Source organism: Pseudophryne corroboree, chromosome 1 (assembly GCF_028390025.1).
Source record: "Pseudophryne corroboree isolate aPseCor3 chromosome 1, aPseCor3.hap2, whole genome shotgun sequence".
NCBI classification, from domain to species: Eukaryota; Metazoa; Chordata; class Amphibia; order Anura; family Myobatrachidae; genus Pseudophryne; species Pseudophryne corroboree.
In genome coordinates this window covers 1,131,771,970-1,131,798,867 of record NC_086444.1, presented here as the reverse complement: position 1 = coordinate 1,131,798,867, position 26,898 = coordinate 1,131,771,970, and the positions used below count along the sequence as shown (strand labels likewise).

The window sequence follows — 26,898 nt, the reverse complement described above, 5'->3', positions numbered from 1 at the left end:
GCCAGCAAAAAGGAATGCTTGGTATGTAAAGGCCCTACTGTAATCTCGGCTGGTTTGCTAACAGGGTAGTGCTGGACTACTCCCGTTACCCCTATGGCTGGAATTGTCTTACCAGTGGTTCTCATGCCCACTGTCGAATTTATCACTGATTTGGCCGCCCCTGTGTCTACAAGAAAGTTTAATGATTTACCAGCTACATTGATTGCAATTTCTGGTTCACTTCCAAGGCTTGCAATCAATTTTACTGGCTGCAGATTACAGGTATGGCCACACCCCTATTGGGTATGGTGACCTCCCTGAATCCCGCTGGCAGCAACTACTTGTGATGGAGTTAATTGGGAGCTACCAGAGGCTTGCCAGTCTCTGTTCGGGGGGTATCTTTTTGTTTCCCCTGCATGTGGCTCATAACTCCGTTTCTGCGGACCCTGCTCCCAATGTCGTGTGTCGTGTCGTTGTCTAGGGGGTTGGTATGATCTTTGCGAATTTTTCGCTCTACAGTCTCGTGCCATGTGTCCCTGTTTATGACAAGAATAACAAGTAACCACATTTGACTTACCCACAGGGTTTGGTGATATAAACAAAGGCTGCCTTGTGGTCAGGGCCTGTATACTTACTGCCATTAATTTATCACCTTGTTGTTCCCTGTGTCTGGTGATGTTCCTATCGTGATCAATAGCAGCCTCTCTCAAAGTAGCCACAGACAGACCTCGCCAACATGGCTGTGTGGTCTGTACCCTAGTCTTCAATGACTCTTTTAAACCATCCATCAGTACCGATACTGCTACTTCTCGATGGTTTATGTTTGTTTTAATGTCCTCTATGCCTGTGTATTTTGCCATTTCTGATAATGCTCTGTGAAAATACTCTGCAGCTGTTTCTGACTCCTTCTGTTTAATGGAGAATATTTTGTTCCATTTAACTACGGCTGGGAAATACTCTTTTAACTGTAAGCTTATTCTTTTTACATTGTCTTTGTTGTACACATCTGTAAGAGGTACATCCTGATCTAATCCACAGTCAGCTAGAAATTGAGCTGCGTCGACATTGGAGGGTAAACATGCTCTCAGCAATATCTGCCAGTCTTTATTGTTGGGCTCTACAGTGTTACCTAGGTCTCTGATGTATTTTTGGCTGGCAACTAAGTCTTTTCTAGGGTCAGGGAATTCAGACACTATGGTCCTTAATTCCATTCGGGAAAATGGGCTGTACATGGCAATGTTCCTAACAGGAGTGACTCCTGAAGTGTCTGTTTTCCCATTTGGAACTACTATTACCTTAACAGGATTAACTCTAACAACCTCATTCTGTGTAGATTCTACAGGCTGTGGTGAAATAGTTTCAGCATAGTGTATGGTGCCGTACTTACCCGTTGATACGACCTCACCTATCCCTCCGCTAGGGGCCTTTGTTACTAATCTCGGGGGTGGAGCTGTGCCTACAGTGGTCTCTGCTATGGTGGCTGCTAGAGAGAGCGCTGAAATTGTTGCCGATTCGTCCTCTTGATCACACTCCTGAGGAAAGTTCAAAACAGGGTACAACTTGCACGGGTTAATACTTGCATTGGTTAATTGGTTAACATTATCTTTAACATTTACACAGTTGCTAAGTGTTTGTGTGTTACACCTTAGTGCGTCATTCTCCGCAACCAATTTCTCTCCTGATATATATGGTGGTGGTGGGGCCGTGGCTATCAGTTTTCTGATCGAGCCAGATCCCGCCGCCTGAGCCAATCCTCTCTGTATGTCACCCTCCTGTTGCCACAACTGTAAATAATCATAATGCTTGATTCGTCTCTTGGCTGATTTAATGAGACATATCCTTCTCCTTAAATTCGTTAACACTTCTGTGCTGAAGCTACCTACTCTTGGGAATTTCTCCCCGTCATGTATTGTCATTCTCTCCCATTCATCACATAAAGCTTCTGTGTGACTTCCGTATTTCTCACACATTACGTATCTTGCCGACCCGACTGGTCGGTTCACTGAATCAACCCGAACCGAGGTTGATCGCCCCCTACCTGAACAAGTGGCCCCCATAGTTCGAAGGTGTTGCTTTATTTAACCAACCCTTACGCAAACCAAAATGTTCAAAATAGGCTGACGGTGGCGGTTTACCGAGTACCCCACTCACTCGCCCACGCCGACCAATACGACCTGATCACACCGATATGGTGCTGGCGTACTCGACCCAGGGCCCCTGCGACCTGAACCTCTATTTACTGGAACCTGTGAGGGTGATCCGAAGAACACTTACTCTTTCCAGTAACTATTGGTTGTTGGATAGTTCCTGAGTGAGCAGCGAACCTCCCTTAAAATAAAAAAAATTACACAAATCACGTTAGAATGTACAAATAGCGTTTATGACCTTCGTACACAAATAGTACCGGTCAGGTTTACTAATGCACACAATTACGTGCGGTACAATCGTTCAGCACATAAGCAACTAATCTTATGTACGGAGCGACCAGTGGAATCGAAAATTGCGGCTGCGAATTCCTTCAGCCAGAGCTTGTATGGCCTATATGGGTGTTGCACCAACCCTTTCTTGGTGTTGTGCCTGTGGACTGTATAGCGGACTTCCTTGTCTGCTGTACCTGAACCTGCTGGTCTGCTATGACCTCCTGGTTTGTTACAGTATGACCTCCTGGTCTGCTACACTCTAATGCTCAAATTGTATGTTTTAACCAGGGATGCCTCCCTAGCCACCATGTACGTCACTTACACGCATGTACCTCACGAGAACTCGACTTTTCTTGTGGTTCAACCTCAAAAATTGTAAAAACAAACACTCACTCACCACATATACACTTTTGTTTCTATTTCTATTTCTGCGCAGAAATTTCTCTTTAGACCAGATGTGTTACAAATTAGGAGAAGGATCTGTTAATTTAAATTTCGAATGTTAAAATAGATTTGCGCGATTTATCGCCTTGCGTTATTTACCGCGTTGCGCTATTTATTGCGTTGAAAAAAATTAACACTTGTGATTTGAGTTACGTGGGCGTACCCGTACGCTCCGTTGCGTAATATACGCTGCGTGCGTCGGCCCTTGGATTGCGTACGCAAGTCTCAGTCCTTTGTTAGAGACACGTGTACGCAAAGCAAAGATCCACCGTAACACAATTTATACGTTTATCAATGTAGATGATCCTTTATCATCTACCGCGCACCACACTGACTTCGCCTTGTCTCTCAGGCACAGCTGTGTTTGTCTATACTTTAACTATATTACCTTTACTCTTAAACTATGAAATAGCGGCAAATCTCTCTTAGCACGTTTATCAACTATAAAACTGGCAAACAGGAGAGTGATATACGAAAATACACAAATGAAAAAAAGAAATGCAGATATATATGTGTGCGTGCGTGTGTACGCAAGACAGAAAAATAAACAGTTTTAAAAGAGACTAGCGTGTTGTTCTTACCTCCGGTTCCCGGATTCCTTCAGCACCCTTTACTAAGAGAAGCAGACGCTTATCCAAACAGCACTACGAGGAATATGATCTCCCGCCCTTTGCTGCTGGATAATGTCTGCTGAAATTACCTAGTGCAGATATGTGAAGGACAGGACGAGCCGCCAATTGATAAAGCTAAATATTTATCTTATATAATACCCTTTATGAGGTCTAAGAACACTGTACGCTATCTACGTATGAAGTACCGTAAGGGTACGCACGTTGCGTAACAATCGCTTAGCCGTAGTCGAGACGCTCAAGCGTCACGTTCGCTCACGGCCAAGAGATCACTGGCAGGCACGCTATTGGCTGCTGACTAACGTAATGATTCGCTATAGCGTAGCGGACGCTCGGGACCACGAGGAGATCACCAGCGGCGCTGACGCTCACAATGTTAAACCTTTATATCTAAACCATAAACAATGTTATATGCTGTAAAACCTTAGTGTAGAGATAGGGTGTAGATGCAACCTAGTGTAACCTTATTAACTTAAAAGCTGTTTGAGCGTCACCGACGCTCTGAGAATACTAGACACTATAAGAAATACACAGATACCTGGGCTTAGGGTCCAACGCCTAATATGTATATATTTTGAATGATATACTTTGCAAAAGAATTAATACAAATACAAATCATACACTACAATATAACATAGACTACCTAACCAGATAACTACACAGGAAATATAATACAATTACTATTTAAGGGAAAATAAGAGAAAAAGAGGAGGAGAGAGAGAGAGAGAGAAATTGGCCCACAATAACAAGAAGATCAATATAGTTGCGGAGAAACACTTACGCACAAGGGGAAACGATCGCATGCGCCTCGATATCCAGCTCCCGATTATCAGCAATGAGAACCGTTGAAGAGAGTGAACTGGATATGGTCGGCCTGCCTATTTATGCCCCACACACAATGCAATTCAATGGTCCCTACAATCTCATTGTTCATTGGACACAGGAATTCGGCTTCGCATTATAACACAAGGTCATAGGTTGATTCATACAGGTGGGCTGTGACTGCTTCCAACTGTTCAGGTGGGTGGGACACTGAGTTTCCCGCCGCATGACTAAATAAGAACAAATAATAGTAAATGGACATAAACTTCTTATGTCCATAACTATTCGCACGAGCGATTAATCCGCTCCAAACCAACACCGGAATATTGCTATTTAAATACTCTTCCGATGGGTACCAAACACCACTGTATGACCCCTGTTAGACCCTTCGTACAATACAAAGAGGGATCTCTCTGTTCAGGAACATGCTATGTTAACTAAACTTTCAGAATCTATCAAAGGGACCATGATCTACAAAATACATTATATAGTGAAAATATGTAACGATTCAGTCGCACGCTACGATCACATAAACTCTACCGTAAATACGCATACCGTGTGCCTGCGGGTGCCCGCGACTGTGAGTATGCGCACGTACGGGAGAGCGCACGCATGCGCAGCACGGACCTGTGTGAGGTGCAAATATGGTAGTGTGCATAGAGATATTTTTCTGACTTTGACAATAGCTAGCAATTTTCTGCCAAAATTCAAGTCTCCGTGTCGTTATTTCTGGTTCTAGGTTATGAATGCTTTACTTTCAAAGAAAGGGGTCCACCAAATATCACTAGGATGTTTAGGAGAGAGAATTGACTGCATAGGAAAGGAAAGAGTTAAACATCTTGGGAGGGGTGGACCTAGCTGTTAGGAAAGTACAGCCTTTTAGGGGGAGGGTTTGATATATATAGGGAAGGTGAGGCCATCTTAGTTCTCTTGGTGGATTTGCTTTCCCACCCTCCCGCCCTGGTACTAAGAGATTCTGGCACGTGGTGCTTTGGCGTTAAGTTGTTGGCTGGTGTATCGTTGGCTATTTATTGGCGGAAAAGAACGGCAGTTTTGTATTGTAGGGAAAACTGTAGTGTTTTACAGTTTGTTGTGGTTTAGGTGCACTCACCTCCATCGACTTATGGCCGCTTGACCACCCGTCCGGGAAGGCAGCGGCAGGGCACCCAGGAGCGGTGGGTAGTCACTGTGGGGGTTGAGTTGTCACCTATTACCGGTTTATGATAAGTTTTAGTAAATTTATAGGATTAGTTATTTAAGGTTAATTTAGGTTAATTGAGCCGTTCTTTTGGGCCGCCACCATATGCCGGCTGGAGCGGCATATTAAATTAATTTCATTATTACAGGTTTGCTAATGGATAGGGACAAATAAATAGCTAGCAATTTTCTGCCAAAATTCAAGTCTCCGTGTCGTTATTTCTGGTTCTAGGTTATGAATGCTTTACTTTCAAAGAAAGGGGTCCACCAAATATCACTAGGATGTTTATAGACTGTGGAATGAAAAAGGCATATCTAAGATCAAGGACGTGTTTGACCCTGGAGAGGTTATCCTGACTTTCCGGGCCCTACAATGTAAGGCCCAACCACCCCACTCTAAGTTTTTTATGTATTTGCAAGCGGCGCACTTTGCATGTACCAGCATGGCCCAGATCCCTACTACTGTTAACCAGGACCCTATACATAAACTGATGTCTCTGTTGCTCTTACATCCCTACAAAACTAAGTATGTCTGCTCTGAATTATTATCGCTGTCCAGGGACAAGTTGTGGTCCCGCTCTGTCTCTGCATGGCAATCTGATATCCCTTCAATTTCTAATCCACAATATCTACTCCGTTATGATAAAACTGTAAAGCACTTGTGTTGTTCTTGGCTGCAAGAGGTCCATTTTAAATGTATACACCGAGTATACATATCACAAGCTCGCAGACGGTATATGGTTGCTGGGGAATCTGGTTCTTGCCTCAAATGTAGACGCCCTAATGCCACATTTTTTCATAATTTTTGGTGCCCTAAAATCCGTAAATTCTGGGAGAAGATGATGCGTTTTATTAACTCCATTTTGCATCTTCGCTTGCGTAGCGACCCTCTTGCCATGTTATGTGCCGATTTTTCAGAATGGGACTTGGGCCCGGAATCTGCACGCCTTTTTCCCCTCCTTGCCGTGATAGTTACTGTGGCAAAAAAGGTGATACTATGCAACTGGACTTCCCAGGCCCCCCCTTTCCTAGAAGCTGTTAAAGCCCTACTATTGCAAATTATATACTTTGACAGGCAAGCGGTTCTCCCAGCTACGGAGGCTGGAGTCACGCGATTTTACAACAAATGGGGCGTCTACATTGAGACTTTAGACCAACTTACTCAGACTAAGATTTTACAGGTTTTTAACACCACCTCTTGCTTTTTATATCGTCAGATTACTTGATTTGTGATTTATGTTTATGGTTGGTCAATGGCTGCCTTCATGGACTTAACGATTTGGCTTATGCTCTGAGGCACTGTCAGGTCTCCTCGCTATATCCCTCCCCCCTCCCCCTCCTCATCTATTCTTCTTTTTCTTTCTCTAGCCTCTGTCCTTCTTTTCTCTTCCTTGTTTTTATCTTTTTTTTTTCTCTGTATCTGGGGCAATTTGTGGGTTTTGATTCCCATTTATACTCCCAAACAGTAATAGAGTTTTAAGGTTCTGCTTATTTTCGTGTGGCGAATGTACTTTTCCTTAATTGTACCTTGAATACCGGTAAACCATGGTCGCGGAGAGTAGCTGTTATTACTCCGTGCCTTCTCTTTATGTGTTTTACTTGTGAAAATTTGTGAAAATCTATTAAACAGATTTTGAAAAAAAAAAAAAAAGACTTATAAGCATGGCTGAATTTGCCAGATAAATCTGTGTATGGAGTAAAGCTGGGTACGCACTGGAGCGACGGCCATTCCGACATTCCCTTGAGCGGGGATTGCCCGTACACAATAGAACGAGTTTAATGAAGGACTGAATGATCATGAGCATAAATAAGGTTGCTAGCTTTAGCACTAGGTTTGAGGTGCAGAACAGCAAACCTAGTGACCATTGCTAGCGACCACGGGAGCGTGATATTACCCATACGCACCGAGCGATATAGGCAATTTGGCGTTGCAAAATGGCAAAAATGCCCAACATGGCTCCAGTGATTACCCAGCTTACAAGGCAGCTGCTGTAGGTAAGAGGCCCACCTTGAAAGGAAAAGTTCTGATGGGGGACATAAGATGAGAAGTTCAATCAGCAAGCAAATCTTGACCAGAGGTTCCTCTTTCAGTGACAAATTTCCCATTAGGCACGTGAGGCATGTGCCTAGGTGCAGCACTTGTTTGGGGGCGGCACTTGGATGCTTGTGTTGTTACTGTCACCCCAAAATGTACCAGTAACTGGAAAATATTTCCACTGTACTGCACCGTATGCCATATTGATTGGAGTGTAAATGACTATGCTGTCCCTGTAAGCTGTCCTACTTAGTAAATATATGTACACATAGTAATTAAAAAATAAAGTCATAGTGGCTTTGTTACTATTCTTTTAAATTGGCTATAATCAAGTAAGAGCTTATGACCAATCAGTGAAAATAATAAAATTAGGCGGGGGGAGGGTGGGGCTTACTGTTGTGCCCAGGGGCGTCCTCACCTCTAAATCCACCCCATGCCTCTTTGTAAATCAATGTAGAATTTCTACAGTGTAAGATCCAGCAAATCAGAACTGATGAGTTTGTTTCCCCTCTGAAACTTAATTTTTTTTTTTATTGTTTTATGTGATGTAAGAGATGTTATGTTATCCCTAGAGAATTACTGAGTCTTCTTGTTACCTTGGTCTAACTTGGAGAAATAGTGATGACCCACTAATACTAGGCTACTTCTATCCTTAGTCGTGAACACTTGTCATATAGTATGTGTCACAGGTAAAGTACATGCCTTAAAACAAACAAAAAAATGTATACAGGTTGAGTCTCCCTTATCCAAAATGCTTGGGACCAGAGGTATTTTGGATATGGGATTTTTCCGTATTTTGGAATAATTGCATACCATAATGAGATATCATGGTGATGGGACCTAAATCTAAGCACAGAATGCATTGATGTTACATATACACCTTATACACACAGCCTAAAGGTCATTTTAGCCAATATTTTTTATAACTTTGTGCATTAAACAAAGTGTGTCTACATTCACACAATTCATTTATGTTTCATATACACCTTATAAACACAGCCTGAAGGTCATTTAATACAATATTTTTAATAACTTTGTGTATTAAACAAAGTTTGTGTACATTGAGCCATCAAAAAACAAAGGTTTCACTATCTCACTCTCACTCAAAAAAGTCCGTATTTCAGAATATTCCGTATTTTGGAATATTTGGATATGGGATACTCAACCTGTAATATCTTATTAATCCATTTTAGTATGTAGGAAATGGGCATAGGGATTGGAGGGTAGTAACCAGTTCCCCCACATTTAAAGTGAGAGGTATCATCTATATGTCCGGGGGAGCTTTCTGACCTATTTAAGTGTAGAACCATGATACTGTACATTCTGGCGCAATGGATAACTTTCTCGTGACAAGTAACCATCAATCCCACATTTCATCCTAAAGCTGGACCTTGGCCTGAAAGAAGCCACATCAGGGGTACAGACCTGAGTCAGCAAATAAAAAAATTGCATTGCTATTATTTTTATTTAAAAAGTAAAAGAAAACCTACTTACAGTCCCTCTGCTGTTGATGAATGATCCCACTCCTACACTACTGCCGGTCTGTTTTTTGTAGCACAATAGATAGGCAAAGATGAACTATTCCACAGGTTCTCAAAGTCGGTCCTCAGGACCCCACACGGTTCATGTTTTGCAGGTCACCTGTAGATTTTTCAAATGTGACAGTTGGTGATACATAGTGCAGCTGCTGGGTGACCTGGAAAACATGAACCGTGTGGGGTCCTGAGGACCGAGTTTGAGAACCACTGAACTATTCTGAACTCTGTTCATACACCTAAACTTTGGGGGACATTTATCAATCTTTATAGAGTGGAGAACTGGGCAAGTTGCCCATAGTACCCAATCAGCTTTTAGCTTGCTTTTATCAAGTACATTCTATAAAATGACAGCGATAAACTGATTGGCCGTGTGACAAATACAGATAAATGGCCCAGACAGTCTTTTATACCTTAGACGACTCCTCTTTTTATGTCAAGTTATCCTTCAAACTCCGTAATTTAGTTGGAGCCTCAGGAGCTTATACAGTAAAACGTTGCAAAGACGAACTGTGTACTGTAGGCTGACCTGCAGCAACCAATAATACATCAGCATTCAGTAGTCTGGTGTTGTCAGACTAATTGAAACGATTATCTAATTGGTTGCTGGTTACAGCATATCAATACTTTGTGTACCATGGTTATTACATAATGCCCATAATGTCACTATGAATTATCATCATTGTACAAGCCTGAACAGTGTTTGTATTTTTTTTCTTAACAGGTGTGAATTCATTTCAGGTGTACATGGCCTACAAAGATCTATACCAAATGTCAGATAGCCAGGTACTTCCGTCTTTATATTTTTGTATTATAGCTCCTATAAGAGCATTAAGGCCCAGATTTATCAAGCCTTGTAGAGTGATAAATAGCACGTGATAAAGTACCAACCAATCAGCTCCTAACTCTCATTTTTCAAAGACAGCCTGTGACATAGCAGTTAGGAGCTGGGTGGTTAGTACTTTATCACTCTGCAAGGCTTGATAAATCTGGGCCTAAATCAGGCATGTCCAAACTGTGGCCCTCCAGCTGTTGTGAAACTACATATCCCAGCATGCACGGACACAGTTTTGCTGTCAGAGGATGCTAAAGCTGTGTCAGGGCATGCTGGGATGTGTAGTTTCTCAACAGCTGGAGGGCCGCAGTTTGGACATGCCTGGCCTAAATGCTTGTCCTACCACTGCACCGTCAGTCTTTATGGAAGCTCTTTATGGATGCCCTTCACTGTTGTACAGCCGTGCCCACTTTCAGCATCCGTAGACGCTGTTATACCGCCTGGTCTTTAGACACCACTGTCGGTCGTACCATCAAAACTTGCTCCAGTCTTATGGCAGATGCAGATTTTCCATCTCAGTGTGGCCTCCAATGTGAACGATTGAGCATCTGTGTATGCAGCCACTATCAGCAACACGCACATGATTCTCCCATAACACGCCTATAACATGGACCATCCCCGTGCATCTGTTTAGTCACCTTTCAATCACCCATCACTTTTCCAAAACATTTCTGATACCATGTGCCTCAATCACAACGGGTGGTATTCATGTGACCGGCGGTCAGCAGACAGACGGCCACATGACCTCCCCCAAAATCCTGCCCCCTCACTATCCCGACGGTCGGCATGCCGACCCACAGGGACTATTTCCACTTGTGGGTGTCCACGACGGTCGCCATCGAGCCTGCAAGGGGCTTGTTGCACTCGCCCCTCCCCGCTGGGATCCCGGCGTCGGTATGGTGCCGGCGGTCAGGAGACCATCGGTCAGCCATGCCACACCCATCACAACAGCGCCTCTGTGCGTACACTGTGTCACACATGTGCCGTAGGAGTTTTTAGGGATTTTCACACATGTGCAGTAAGAAACATTCACTCGACTCTGAATCCGGCGCTTTGTACAGTATTACTAATATATTGCTTTTTGTACTCTTCAGATGTATGAAATCTTTACATTTCTCAAGGACCACGGTGCTGTCGTTATGGTGCATGCGGAAAATGGGGACTTAATAGCTCAGGTAAGTGACTACTTTGATGCAATTTTCAGAAGAACACAAAAGTGTGAATGCGGTTGTGCTGATGAGTTTTAGTTCTAAGGAACCAAAGAAATGTTAAAGACTTAATAATTAACCAAGTGGGACTCGTCTTCTGTATTATAGATTGCATATATATTAAGATTGCGGACAATGAGTACCACTCATTATACACTTCAACAGGGGGTCTGGGACAGCAAAAAAATAAATTACCTTTTCCACTGGACTGGACAGCTGGTGGGGACTGTCCAGGGCACGGTTCATGAAATAGAAAGTATTGGGAGAAAGATACTAGTGCTTTGAGGTAAAGTCCCATTATAAGTATAGTCTTCAAATTCCTTTCTCTGTACCTGTTAGAGCTGCTCTTCTGCCTGCACAAATTAAGAGCAGGGGAGAGGTATGGGCAGGGGAGACATAGGAACCAGGGAGATGTAGGAGCAGGAGAGATGTACTGTAGGAGCAGGGGAGATATAGGAGCAGGGGAGATGTAGGAGCAGGAGAGATGTAAGAGCAGGGGAGATGTACTATAGGAGCAGGAGAAATGTAGGAGCAAGGGAGTTGTACTGTAGGAGCAGGGGAGATGTAGGAGCAGGGGAGATGTACTGTAGGAGCAGGGGAGATGTAGGAGCAGGGGAGATGTACTGTAGGAGCAGGGGAGATGTAGGAGCAGGGGAGATGTAGGAGCAGGGGAGATGTAGGAGCAGGATAGATGTAGGAGCAGGGGAGATGTACTGTAGGAGCAGGGGAGATGTAGGAGCAGGGGAGATGTAGTGTAGTAGCAGGAGAAATGTAGGACCAGGGAAGATATAGGAGCAGGGGAGATATACTGTAGTAGCAGGGGAGATGTAGGAGCAGGATAGATGTAGGAGCAGGATAGATGTAGGAGCAGGAGAGATGTAGGAGCAGGGGAGATGTAGGAGCAGGGGAGATGTAGGAGCAGGGGAGATGTAGTGTAGTAGCAGGAGAAATGTAGGACCAGGGAAGATATAGGAGCAGGGGAGATATACTGTAGTAGCAGGGGAGATGTAGGAGCAGGATAGATGTAGGAGCAGGATAGATGTAGGAGCAGGGGAGATGTACTGTAGGAGCAGGATAGATGTAGGAGCAGGATAGATGTAGGAGCAGGAGAGATGTAGGAGCAGGAAAGATGTAGGATCAGGAAAGATGTAGGATCAGGAAAGATGTAGGATCAGGAAAGATGTAGGCGCAGGGGAGATGTAGGAGCAGGGGAGATGTACTGTAGGAGCAGGGGAGATGTAGGAGCAGGGGAGATGTAGGAGCAGGGGAGATGTAGGAGCAGGATAGATGTAGGAGCAGGATAGATGTAGGAGCAGGGGAGATGTACTGTAGGAGCAGGATAGATGTAGGAGCAGGATAGATGTAGGAGCAGGAGAGATGTAGGAGCAGGAGAGATGTAGGAGCAGGAAAGATGTAGGATCAGGAAAGATGTAGGATCAGGAAAGATGTAGGCGCAGGGGAGATGTAGGAGCAGGGGAGATGTACTGTAGGAGCAGGGGAGATGTAGGAGCAGGGGAGATGTAGGAGCAGGAGAGATGTAAGAGCAGGGGAGATGTAAGAGCAGGGGAGATGTACTATAGGAGCAGGAGAGATGTAGGAGCAGGGGAGATGTACTGTAGGAGCAGGGGAGATGTAGGAGCAGGGGAGATGTACTGTAGGGCAGGGGAGATGTACTGTAGGAGCAGGGGAGATGTACTGTAGGGGCAGGATAGATGTAGGAGCAGGAGAGATGTAGGAGCAGGAAAGATGTAGGAGCAGGGGAGATGTAGGAGCAGGGGAGATGTACTGTAGGAGCAGGATAGATATAGGAGCAGGAGAGATGTAGGAGCAGGAGAGATGTAGGAGCAGGAAAGATGTAGGCGCAGGGGAGATGTACTGTAGGAGCAGGGGAGATGTAGGAGCAGGGGAGATGTACTGTAGGAGCAGGGTAGATGTACTGTAGGAGCAGGATAGATGTAGGAGCAGGGGAGATGTAGGAGCAGGGGAGATGTAGGAGCAGGGGATATGTACTGTAGGAGCAGGGGAGATGTAGGAGCAGGAGAGATGTAGGAGCAGGAGAGATGTAGGAGCAGGAAAGATGTAGGAGCAGGGGAGATGTAGGAGCAGGGGAGATGTACTGTAGGAGCAGGGGAGATGTAGGAGCAGGAGAGATGTAGGAGCAGGAAAGATGTAGGAGCAGGGGAGATGTAGGAGCAGGGGAGATGTAGGAGCAGGGGAGATGTAGGAGCAGGAGAGATGTAGGAGCAGGGGAGATATACTGTAGGAGCAGGGAAGATGTACTGTAGGAGCAGGGGAGATGTAGGAGCAGGGGAGATGTACTGTAGGAGCAGGATAGATATAGGAGCAGGAGAGATGTAGGAGCAGGAGAGATGTAGGAGCAGGATAGATGTAGGAGCAGGAAAGATGTAGGTGCAGGGGAGACGTAAGAGCCAGGGAAATATATGGACAGGAGAGATGTAGGAGCAGGAAATATGTATGGGGCAGGGTAGATGTAAGGGCAGGTGAGATGTAAGAGCAAGGGAGACATAGTGGCAGGGGAGACGTACAGTAGGAACCAGGGAGATGTATGGGCAGGAAAGATGTAGGAGCAGGATAGATGTAGGAGCAGGGGAGATGTACTGTAGTAGCAGGAGAAATGTAGGACCAGGGAAGATATAGGAGCAGGGGAGATATACTGTAGTAGCAGGGGAGATGTAGGAGCAGGGGAGATGTACTGTAGGAGCAGGATAGATGTAGGAGCAGGATAGATGTAGGAGCAGGAGAGATGTAGGAGCAGGAGAGATGTAGGAGCAGGAGAGATGTAGGATCAGGAAAGATGTAGGATCAGGAAAGATGTAGGATCAGGAAAGATGTAGGCGCAGGGGAGATGTAGGAGCAGGGGAGATGTACTGTAGGAGCAGGGGAGATGTAGGAGCAGGGGAGATGTAGGAGCAGGAGAGATGTAAGAGCAGGGGAGATGTAAGAGCAGGGGAGATGTACTATAGGAGCAGGAGAGATGTAGGAGCAGGGGAGATGTACTGTAGGAGCAGGGGAGATGTAGGAGCAGGGGAGATGTACTGTAGGGCAGGGGAGATGTACTGTAGGAGCAGGGGAGATGTACTGTAGGGGCAGGATAGATGTAGGAGCAGGAGAGATGTAGGAGCAGGAAAGATGTAGGAGCAGGGGAGATGTACTGTAGGAGCAGGATAGATATAGGAGCAGGAGAGATGTAGGAGCAGGAGAGATGTAGGAGCAGGAAAGATGTAGGCGCAGGGGAGATGTACTGTAGGAGCAGGGGAGATGTAGGAGCAGGGGAGATGTACTGTAGGAGCAGGGGAGATGTACTGTAGGAGCAGGATAGATGTAGGAGCAGGGGAGATGTAGGAGCAGGGGAGATGTAGGAGCAGGGGATATGTACTGTAGGAGCAGGGGAGATGTAGGAGCAGGAGAGATGTAGGAGCAGGAGAGATGTAGGAGCAGGAGAGATGTAGGAGCAGGGGAGATGTACTGTAGGAGCAGGGGAGATGTACTGTAGGAGCAGGATAGATGTAGGAGCAGGGGAGATGTAGGAGCAGGGGAGATGTAGGAGCAGGGGATATGTACTGTAGGAGCAGGGGAGATGTAGGAGCAGGAGAGATGTAGGAGCAGGAGAGATGTAGGAGCAGGAAAGATGTAGGAGCAGGGGAGATGTAGGAGCAGGGGAGATGTACTGTAGGAGCAGGGGAGATGTAGGAGCAGGAGAGATGTAGGAGCAGGAAAGATGTAGGAGCAGGGGAGATGTAGGAGCAGGGGAGATGTAGGAGCAGGGGAGATGTAGGAGCAGGGGAGATGTAGGAGCAGGAGAGATGTAGGAGCAGGGGAGATGTAGGAGCAGGGGAGATATACTGTAGGAGCAGGGAAGATGTACTGTAGGAGCAGGGGAGATGTAGGAGCAGGGGAGATGTACTGTAGGAGCAGGATAGATATAGGAGCAGGAGAGATGTAGGAGCAGGATAGATGTAGGAGCAGGAAAGATGTAGGAGCAGGGGAGATGTAGGTGCAGGGGAGACGTAAGAGCCATGGAAATATATGGACAGGAGAGATGTAGGAGCAGGAAATATGTATGGGGCAGGTGAGATGTAAGAGCAAGGGAGACATAGTGGCAGGGGAGACGTAGGAACCAGGGAGATGTATGGGCAGGAAAGATGTAGGAGCAGGATAGATGTAGGAGCAGGGGAGATGTACTGTAGGAGCAGGATAGATGTAGGAGCAGGAGAGATGTGGGAGCAGGAAAGATGTAGGATCAGGAAAGATGTAGGCGCAGGGGAGATGTAGGAGCAGGAGAGATGTAAGAGCAGGGGAGATGTACTATAGGAGCAGGAGAAATGTAGGAGCAGGGGAGATGTACTGTAGGAGCAGGGGAGATGTAGGAGCAGGGGAGATGTACTGTAGGGCAGGGGAGATGTACTGTAGGAGCAGGGGAGATGTACTGTAGGAGCAGGATAGATGTAGGAGCAGGAGAGATGTAGGAGCAGGAAAGATGTAGGCGCAGGGGAGATGTACTGTAGGAGCAGGGGAGATGTAGGAGCAGGGGAGATGTACTGTAGGAGCAGGGGAGATGTAGGAGCAGGGGAGATGTACTGTAGGAGCAGGAGCGATGTAGGAGCAGGAGAGATGTAGGAGCAGGAGAGATGTAGGAGCAGGGGAGATGTAGGAGCAGGGGAGATGTAGGAGCAGGGGAGATGTAGGAGCAGGGGATATGTACTGTAGGAGCAGGGGAGATGTAGGAGCAGGAGAGATGTAGGAGCAGGAGAGATGTAGGAGCAGGAAAGATGTAGGAGCAGGGGAGATGTAGGAGCAGGAAAGATGTAGGAGCAGGGGAGATGTAGGAGCAGGGGAGATGTAGGAGCAGGAGAGATGTAGGAGCAGGGGAGATGTACTGTAGAAGCAGGGGAGATGTAGGAGCAGGGAAGATGTACTGTAGGAGCAGGGGAGATGTAGGAGCAGGGGAGATGTACTGTAGGAGCAGGATAGATATAGGAGCAGGAGAGATGTAGGAGCAGGATAGATGTAGGAGCAGGAAAGATGTAGGAGCAGGGGAGACGTAAGAGCCAGGGAAATATATGGACAGGAGAGATGTAGGAGCAGGAAATATGTATGGGGCAGGGTAGATGTAAGGGCAGGTGAGATGTAAGAGCAAGGGAGACATAGTGGCAGGGGAGACGTAGGAACCAGGGAGATGTATGGGCAGGAAAGATGTAGGAGCAGGCGAGACGTGGGGGCATGGGAGACATATGGGCACGGAAAATGTAGGTGCAAGGAAGATGCAGGAGCAGGGGAGATGGGGCAGGGGAGACGCAGGGGAAACACAGGGGCAGGGGAGATGTAGGAACAGTTGAGACAGGGCAGGGGAGATGTAGGGGCATGGGAAATGTAGTGGCAGGGGAGACGTAGGGGCAAGGGAGATGGGGCAGGGGAGATGTAGCAGCAGGGGAGACGCAGGGGAGATGTAGGGGCATGGGAGATGTAGTGGCAGGGGAGACGTAGGGACAAGGGAGATGGGGCAGGGGAGACGTAGGGGCATGGGAGACGTAGGGGCATGGGAGACGTAGGGGCAGGGGAGACGTAGGGGCAGGGGAGATGTAGTGGCAGGGGACACGTAAGGGCAGGGGAGATGTAGGGGCAGGGGAGACGTAGGGGAAGGGGAGTCGTAGGGGCAGGGGAGATGGGGCATGGGAGATGTAGTGGCAGGGGAGACGTAGGGGCAGCGGAGAAGGGGCATGGGAGATGTAGTGGCAGGGGAGACGCATGGGATACACAGGGGCAGGAGAGACACAGGGAAGACGTAGGTGCAAGGGAGATGCATTCTTGATCTTAGGTGACATCTTTTGTAATGAATAGCTGGTAAAGGTATTATTTAAAATATAATAAAATAGTCCTTGGCTCACCTATATCTGAGATATCCCTTTGCCAGGTCAGGTAAGTCCCCACCCCTATTTGCTCCGTCAGTCTAAGTTACATTCTTACACAGAAATATAATTTAACTTTTTGGTGATTAGGAAAAATATATTCATTCTTATATTTTTATGAGATAATTATATATGTCACCGTTTAAGAACAATAAAGACTTGGACTAAAATTAGTATTCTCCCACAATGTAACATTTAGTCTAAACCAAAATCCATGAGCTATAGATTTCTTTAGATAAAACGATTGAGCTCACATTATGGGACATATGAGCTCTTGATGAGAGCAGTAAGGGGCTTACTGTATTTCTTAATATTCGCTAAACGCACCTGGTATATATCTGTTATTGCCACTGATTGCATAAATAGCATACAATTACGTGTCAATCGCTTTACTTACTGTTTATCACCCAACCTAATACATTGTATGAGAATCTACTGGGACAGCGTATACTGGGAGCATTTTCATTGTCATCTCGTCCATTGTACCCATGGGTATATCTACGTTCGTACCAGCAGCTATGGGACCTATCTATGCCCCAGGAGCTGCCACATGTGCTTAATGTGCTCCCTGCTGTTTGATTGTTTATGCTACAAGGGAATTGATGTCTCAGAATGCCGCACTCGCCAGACGTTCTACCTCTTCTAAATTAAATTAAGCTCAGTGCGGAGGGGAACTGTGTGGTGCCCCTGCTGATGGGCAGGTAATAGCACAGAGTGGGAGCAGACAGACAGGTAAGTAAGGAGAGGTGTGAGTACTACGCAGCCCACAAGTTACACCCTTGTTACTTCCGTCTGTGTGTGCTGATTATTGGTCCATTTGACTTGTGTTCTTTTTATACAGTATGTTTGAAAAACAAAAATGAAACAGGAGGCAGGACATCAGTGCAGCATTATGCCTGTTACGCCTGAAACGTCCTGTTGAAAACTCAAAGTGCACAATCTTATTTCTCAGTCTGTCGCTAACGATCTTTCTTAGCATTGTCTATAATTATGAGGGAAACAGACAGTAAAGGTCACTGTGTGCCTGATATGGGGGGGGGGGGGGGGGGGGGGATGTAATAAGGTGTGAGAATCAGAAAGTGAGAGATTTTGGCAGAGTTTTCCTGCTTTTTTTTTAAAGTGGCAATCATTTACATGGCAAAATAACCTAGTTTGAATCCAATTAGAGGTGTGTCTCACCAATATTTTTTTACTGGCTATCCTATTAGATCGCCTGTAAAAAAGACATTGGGGGTCATTCCAACCCGTTCGCACACAGCGTTTTTTCGCTGCGGTGCGAACGGGTGCAAGATGCGCATGCGTGGCGGGCACAGTGTGCATGTGCGACGTTGCGTCGCGGCTATCGACGGAATCGGTTGCAGCGGTGACCGCTAAGAAGATTGACTGGAAGGAGGCGTGGATGGGCGGATCCGGACCGTTGGAGAGCGTTTTCGGGGAGTGGTGAGTAGAACGCAGGCGTGTCCAGGACAACGGAGGGCGGAGGAGTGACGCCAAAGCCGGGCCCATCATCGCTGGATCCATCGCACAGGGTAAGTATGTCCAGCTCTAGTCTACTTCTGCTTGAAATTTTTTTAGCTTAGCAGGGCTGCACAAGCGATCGCAGCCCTACTAAGCTAAAATACACTCCCCCATAGGCATGGACTGTTGATTGCAGCAGCAGCTAAAAGTTGTTGGCTGCGATCAACTCGCAATGACCACCATTATCTCCCGAAAACACACAGGTTCAGTGAAACCTGTGTGTTTTCGGTAGAAACAGCCCCGTTGTTTGCAGGCAAAACAATATCCCTGATAACCGCGGCAACCTGCAGTGTCCCATTTCCGCCGCAGCAGGCTGGGACTCAGCACTGTGACCCCCGGCGGTGAAGCTGGGGCGGTGCCCTGACCTCCATCTTCCCCCGTCCCCTTCAGCAGTCACATGACGGGGAGCAGTCATGTGACCGGGGGGAACTGGAGGTGCAGCGTTGCACTGGGAGCTGTCAGGAGCCGGCACCCAGTGCAGCAACAGGTAACCCCCGATAAGCCGCCGCTCGTGCCGGTTTATCAGGTCTAATAGGATATCCCCCATAGTGTTGAATGTACACCTGTTTTTGGAGCACAATGTGTGTGTTTTCCTGTTGCACACGAGAGTGAGGCAGAGTTGCATGCATTCCACTTTGCATCTACACTTACAGCTGAAAAGGCGTAACTGTAATGGGGCGTTTTCAGCTAGGCAACGTTATGCAGCTGCGGACTATGCAAACTTGGACATAATAGAAAGCACACGTATTTGGAGGCATATCTTTTGCACCTAATAAAGGATGGTGCTAGTAGCAAACCAGGCATACATGGTGTGTAGTCATTATGGGGTATATTCAATTGAAGTCGAAAGCTGCCGTCTGTCGAAAAGACGGCAGTTTTCGACTTTTTAGGTCGGAAGGGGTTCCGACCTACTCAATATAACCCAAAATTATTAAAGCACATGGATCGGTGGAATAGCTGCCGATCCGGTTTTGGCCCCCTTTTCAACCATCTCAATCTGTCTTTAAAAACAGTCGGATTGAGATGAGAGAGCCGAGAGGAGGAGAGGGGGGAGACCAGCGGGGAGACGGGGGAGAGCCGCGCTACAGCAGTGGCTATAGCAGCGTAGCTGGAGGATGTGTCACAGCCGCCGCTCATGGCAGTGTCCACCCAGCTCCAGCAAGCGAGACCTGCTGGAGCCGGGTGGACGCTGCCGTGAGCGGCGGCTGTGACACATCCTCTGGCTATGCTGCTGTAGCGCTGCTCTCCCCCGCCTGCCCGCGGCTCTCCCCCGTCTCAGCTCCCGCATCTCAATTCGACTTTTTTTAAAGTCAAATTGAGATGGAATTGAATAGCCCTTGTTGGATCCATTCCGAAAAATGAATGTCGGAATGGATCCAACTTCAATGAAATATACCCCTATGTCAACATTCAGAATGTCGGCACCAAAATGTCAACATGGATAGTGAACATGTTGACATTACAGGTTTAGGGTTAGGCTGCAGGTAGGGCTAAGGTGATACGGTTGGGTTTAGAGTAAGGGCTATGCTGCAATTAGGTCTAGGGCTAGGCTGCAGTTAGAGTTAGGTTTAGGTTAGGCTGCAGTTAGGGTTAGACTACGGTTAGGGTTAGGCTGCATTTAGGTTTAGGCTGCAATTAGGGTTAGGCTATGGTTAGGCTGCATTTAGGTTTAGGCTGCAATTAGGGTTAGGCTGTGGTTAGGGTTCGGGTACGCTTAAGTCTCTAACAAAAACAATGTTCTGTCAACATGCCAATGTCAAAATGCATAATGTCGGCATTATGGCCAAGTCGACCGCTGTTGTCTATTTGTACCACATCCGGAGTACACAGGTGGCGGGTGCATCTCTGGATATGTACAGCTCTGCATACCGGTGAATTTATGCTTTTCTTCTGTGTGTGCAATGTGGGAGCAACACACAACGGAGCTGTTACCATCTATGTATCAGACCCTGGGTGTTTCCAAGGTTACTTAGAAAGTTTATTCTTTTTTATGACATATTGCCGTGTTACCAACCGGAACTTTCAGGCAAAAGGTGCATTTTAAGTACCAGAAGTTATTCCAGCATTTTGTAGTACCCCGGTTTAACAATTACAATTAGGCAAGAGATTTTTTGAATGAAGATAACTGCTGAAATACAGTGTGCCTCTATTGTACATGTGAAGAGGGCAGAACGCAGGACAGCTGTAGGCTAGTTAGTAAAGAGAGTCAGCAATGTGTGCCTGTTATATCCTGGTTTCCACCTGCTAAACAACGTTTGAATTTGTGATGAACAGGAACAGAAGCGGATCTTGGAGATGGGCATCACGGGACCAGAAGGACACGCCCTGAGCCGGCCTGAAGAGGTAACGCTCATATCCTGCCAGGTGTCCTGGATTTGTTGTCTGTGTGTCTCTCAGGTTTATATCATTGACTGATTCAGTTACCCCTTTCAGCAATGTAATGAATGAGCTCTAAATTTGTCGTCATTCCCCCACATAGGATTCAGAAGAACATGTCAGTGTACCATTACATGGACTACCAACAAACAAATACAAGTCTAAACCAATTGCCATAAGATATTACCACCTTTTATGTGTAGTAATTGTTCCATTGTTCAGCAGGGCCCTGCTAAGTTATTGAACACGTAAGACGTGAGGAAAACTGCCAGCTGTGTAAGATCACTTTGTCACCTCACCTTACACAGCGGTGCTAGCCTTCAGCCAAATGACTGCCCATGCCAGGCAAGATGGAGACTACACTAGCGATAGTGGGCCTGATTCAGTGATGGGCGATGTACAAAGACGCAACTGCTGCGCGAAAATATGCTAATGCCTGCAGGAGGCGTCTGAAGGAAAAAGAAGCCTCCTGTCAGCATCTCAGATCCGTTAGACAATTCACAAAATGCAGATGTGCGCACCCCTGGGGTAGTACGGGATAAGTATTTGAGTGTTAATTTTGTATAAAAACGTCAGATATTCAAATCCTTCCTTTTAGATCAGAACAGAGTTTCTCTTCGTTCCCTCAAAAAAACAAGAATGAGGGAATATATAGTGAAGTACAGTTTTATTGTAAGTGTAGACAACATAAAATATTAATATACAATTCCACCAACTTATAGTGGGGCAAATATGCGTACCAGAATATGTGGGGTCCCCAGTGATGGTTACCCTATAGCGTTTGTGAGGTGGTAAACAGATACCTCCCGGGAACTAAGCACTGTTCCTCCTCTAGCTGTGGTAATCCTGGGTACTTCCACTCTTACTTGGTCTGTCGCAGTCTGTCCCACAGCACCGACGCGTTTCTGCTCACAGGGAGCCTTTCTCAAGGTGTCTCAGATCCGACTGCTATGTCCAAAAACGCAGCATTGGATCATTATCACATCCGTCAGTAGCAGCATCGGCTGAGTAGGCCTAAGCCTCCTGCCAGCTGCAAGGCAGGTAAATCTGAGTAGGATGATGCAGTCACTGGCCTCGCCACTTCCAGAATATGGAGCAGAAACGCCCCTCATTCTCTGGAAACACTGCCTAGTTCCGCCCATTACCCACCCCCAAATGGCCACAGCTCTGGAGACACTGCAAACGATCACACAGGACTCATCCTGTTCATGGCCAGTCCCACAAACATCGGAGATGTGTGCAAACCATCAGGTTTCTGTACATCAGGCCCTAAGGGGTACATGTACTAAGCAGTGATAAAAGAGGAGAAGTGAGCCAGTGGAGAAGTTGCCCATGGCAACCAATCAGCATTGACGTAACATTTATCATTTGCATACTACAAACATATACAGAGCAGCTGATTGGTTGCCATGGGCAACTTCTCCACTGGCTCACTTCTCCACTTTTATCACTGGTTAGTACATGTTCCCCTAAGTTATTTATCACACACTTGCAAAATCTGACATACTACGAACCCCTGGACCAAGGTAGGTATAAGCACTGTGCTGGTGTATTTATGCTGCAATCACTTATCATCTGCTATGAGGAGAGATAAAGTCATATTAAATGTGGTAGCACAAGATAGGTGCAGAATACTTATATTGTCAGAATGTATAGATGCTATATATAGTTAGTGGAGGAGATAAATATAGGATGGATGGAGATATTTTATGACTAATGTATAGTCTCGCGGCAATAACTACACTGCTCCTATCAGATTCCTGTGGAAGTAGCCGTCTTGCCTTTCACTGTGCATTTGCCACAGTTCTGTACCTGGTGCAAGACATCCATCTAAAATAGATCAGCGTACATTCATCAGAGCCAACCATTCCTACACCCTCGCGACACACCCTCAGAACACTTACCCTATGAGCAACTGTAATGATGCTCACAGAAAACACAGCTGACGTATGGGGTCCTCCTACCTGACAAGGCTAATGATGCCTCAGAGTCACTCGCAGGTGAAGCTATAGCATGAAAGCAAGGTATGATGGTATTAGGCATAGGGGAAAAGTATCAGAGTGGAGAAGTTGCCCATTGTAACCAATCAGCATCTACCTAGCTTTTAGGAGGTACATCTATAAAATGATAGGTAGAGGGTGATTGGTTGATATGGTCAACACCTACACTTCTCCACTCTTTAGAAGGTTTAATAAATCCCCCCCACCCATACTGTACAGTTTCTACTGCTGCTCAGTAACGTAATGCAACTTTCCTAATACGATGTAATGTCTGTGTCTTTCCATCCCGTTCTACTGTTATATGCTCAGTGCATGATCGTGCTCCTAGCTGCCAGAAGAAACTGTGGGTGTTGCAGAACTTTGTGGGCACCCTATAAATTAATGCTACAAATTATAAAGAATTGCAATAGTATGCTTATGTCTGTCAGTGTAGGGAGTGTACTCCATTGTGTCTCTGTGCCATCTCACAGTAAGTATCCCTCCCTGAGCTACTGTAGTTATTGTTATTTTCTCTAACGTCCTAAGTGGATGCTGGGGACTCCGTAAGGACCATGGGGAATAGCGGCTCTGCAGGAGACTGGGCACATCTAAAGAAAGCTTTAGGACTAACTGGTGTGCACTGGCTCCTCCCCCTATGACCCTCCTCCAAGCCTCAGTTAGATTTCTGTGCCCGACGAGAAGGGTGCACACTAGGGGCTCTCCTGAGCTTCTTAGTGAAAGTTTTAGTTTAGGTTTGTTATTTTCAGTGAGACTTGCTGGCAACAGGCTCACTGCATCGAGGGACTAAGGGGAGAAGAAGCGAACTCACCTGAGTGCAGAGTGGATTGGGCTTCTTGGCTACTGGACATTAGCTCCAGAGGGACGATCACAGGCTCAGCTTGGATGGGTCCCGGAGCCGCGCCGCCGGCCCCCTTACAGAGCCAGAAGAGCGAAGAGGTCCGGAAAAATCGGCGGCAGAAGACGTTCCTGTCTTCAATAAGGTAGCGCACAGCACTGCAGCTGTGCGCCATTGCTCTCAGCACACTTCATACTCCGGTCACTGAGGGTGCAGGGCGCTGGGGGGGGCGCCCTGAGACGCAATAAAACATGATAAAAATACCTTACATGGCAAAAAATACATCACATATAGCTCCTGGGCTATATGGATGCATTTAACCCCTGCCAGAATATACAGAAAAACGGGAGATAAGGCCGCCGAAAAGGGGGCGGAGCCTATCTCCTCAGCACACTGGCGCCATTTTCCCTCACAGCTCAGTTGGAGGGAAGCTCCCTGGCTCTTCCCTGCAGTCACTACACTACAGAAAGGGTTAAAAAAAGAGAGGGGGGCACTAATTAGGCGCAGTATTAAAACATACAGCAGCTATAAGGGGAAAAACACTTATATAAGGTTATCCCTGTATATATATATAGCGCTCTGGTGTGTGCTGGCATACTCTCCCTCTGTCTCCCCAAAGGGCTAGTGGGGTCCTGTCCTCTATCGGAGCATTCCCTGTGTGTGTGCTGTGTGTCGGTACGTTTGTGTCGACATGTATGAGGAGAAAAATGATGTGGAGACGGAGCAGAGTGTCTGTAACAGTGATGTCACCACCTAGGGGGTCGACACCTGAGTGGATGTACTGTTGAAAATTACGTGACAGTGTCAGCTCTGTATAAAAAAAAAATGGTTGACATGAGACAGCCGGCTACTCAGCTTGTGCCTGTCCAGACGTCTCATAGGCCGTCAGGGGCTCTAAAGCGCCCGTTACCTCAGATGGCAGATACAGACGCCGACACGGATACTGACTCCTGTGTCGACGGTGAAGAGACAACCGTGATTTCCAGTAGGGCCACACGTTACATGATTGAGACAATGGAAAATGTTTTATACATTTCTGATAATACGAGTACCACCAAAAAGGGGTATTATGTTCGGTGAGGGAAAAACTACCTGTAGTTTTCCTGAATCTGAGAAATAAAATGAGGTGTGTGATGATGCGTGGGTTTCCCCCCGATAACAATTGATAATTTCTTAAAAAGTATTGGCTGTATACCCTTTCCCGCCAGAGGTTAGGGTGCGTTGGGAAACACCCCCTAGGGGGGATAAGGCGCTCACACGCTTGTAAGAACAAGGGCTCTACCCTCTCATGAGATGGCCGCCCTTAAGGATCCTGCTGATAGAAAGCAGGAGGGTATCCAAAAATGTATTCACACACATACTGGTGTTATACTGCGACCAGCAATCGCCTCAGCCTGGAGGTGCAGTGCTGGGTTGGCATGGTCGGATTCCCTGACTGGAAATATTGATATCCTAGATAAGGATAGTATATTATTGCCTATAGAGCATTTAAAAGATGCATTTCTATATATGCATGATGCACAGCGGAATATTTGCCGACTGGCATCAAGTATAAGTGCGTTGTCCAATTCTACCAGTAAAATGGTCAGGTGATGCGGATTCCAAACGGCATTTGGAAGTATTGCCTTTGAAAAGGGGACATTTGGGGTCGGTCTTTTAGACCTGGTGGCCACGGCAACAACTGGGAAATCCACGTTTGTACCCCAGGTCGCCTCTCAAAATAAGACGCCGTATTATCAGGCGCAGTCCTTTGTTGGCAAGCGGACAAAAGGTTCCTCTTTTCTGCTCGTGACAGAGGGAGAGGAAAAAGGCTGAAGAGATTACCCAGTTCCCAGGAACAGAAATCCTTTCCCGCCTCTGCAAAGCCCTCAGTATGACGCTAGGGCCTTACAAGCTCAGGCACGGTGGGGGCCCGTTCTCAATGAATTTCAGTGCGCAGTGGGCTCACTCGCAAGTAGACCCCTGGATCCTTCAGGTAATATCTCAAGGGTACATATTGAAATTCGAGACGTCTCCCCCTCGCCGTTTCCAAAAGTCGACTTTACCGACGTCTCCCTCTGACAGGGAGGCAGTTTTGGAAGCCATTCACAAGCTGTATTCCCAGCAGGTGAAAATCAAGGTACCCCTCCTGCAACAGGGAACGGGGTATTATTCCACACTATTGTGGTACCGAAGCCAGACGGCTTGGTGAGACCGATTCTAAATCTAAAATCTTTGAACACTTACATACAGAGGTTCAAATTCAAGATTGAGTCACTCAGAGCAGTGATTGCGAACCTGGAAGAAGGGGACTACATGATGTCTCGGGACATCAAGGATGCTTACCTTCATGTCAAAATTTACCCTTCTCACCAAGGGTACCTCAGGTTATGGTACAGAACTGTCACTATCAGTTCCGACGCTGCCGTAGGGATGGTCCACGGCACCCCGGGTCTTTACCAAGGTAATGGCCGAAATGATATCCCTTCGAAGGAAGGGAATTTTAGTTATCCCTTACTTGGACGATTCCCTGATAAGGGTAAGATCCAGGGAACAGTTGGAAGTCGGTGTAGCACTATTTCAGGTAGTGTTGCGGCAGCACGATTGGATTCTCAATATTCCAAAATCGCAGCTGGTTCCGACGACTTGTCTTCTGTTTCCTAGGGATGTTCCTGGACACAGTCCAGAAAAAAGGTGTTTCTCCCGGAAGAGAAAGCCAGGGAGTTATCCGAGCTAGTCAGGAACCTCCTAAAACCGAACCAAGTCTCAGTGCATCAATGCACAAGGGTTCTGGGTAAAAATGGTGGCTTCCTACGAAGCAATCCCATTCGTTAGATTCCACGCAAGAACTTTCCAGTGGAACCTACTGGACAAATGGTCCGGGTCGCATTTTCAGATGCATCAGCGGATAACCCTGTCACCAAGGACAAGGGTATCCATCATGTGGTGGTTGCAGAGTGCTCATCTTCTAGAGGGCCGCAGATTCGGCATTCAGGACTGGGGCCTGGTGACCACGGATGCCAGCCTGCGAGGCTGGGGAGCAGTCACACAGGGAAGGAATATCCAGGGCTTAGGGTCAAGCCTGGATACATCACTTCACATAAATATCCTGAAGCTAAGGGCCATTTACAATGCTCTAAGCTTAGCAAGACCTCTGCT

The 26,898-nt window shown here is 46.7% G+C and overlaps 1 protein-coding gene across 3 annotated transcripts in view; it reads left to right on the top strand.

Annotated features, from left to right (window-relative positions):
• Positions 1 to 26,898, top strand: part of CRMP1 (collapsin response mediator protein 1) — a 141,089-nt gene that overhangs the window by 88,578 nt on the left and 25,613 nt on the right. For all 3 annotated transcript variants that reach the window (XM_063923438.1, XM_063923457.1, XM_063923447.1), the window contains exons 5-7: positions 9,786 to 9,847; positions 10,991 to 11,071; positions 20,824 to 20,892. In XM_063923438.1, the coding sequence (XP_063779508.1) occupies positions 9,786 to 9,847; positions 10,991 to 11,071; positions 20,824 to 20,892 (212 nt within the window). The remainder of the gene's footprint in view (positions 1 to 9,785; positions 9,848 to 10,990; positions 11,072 to 20,823; positions 20,893 to 26,898) is intronic.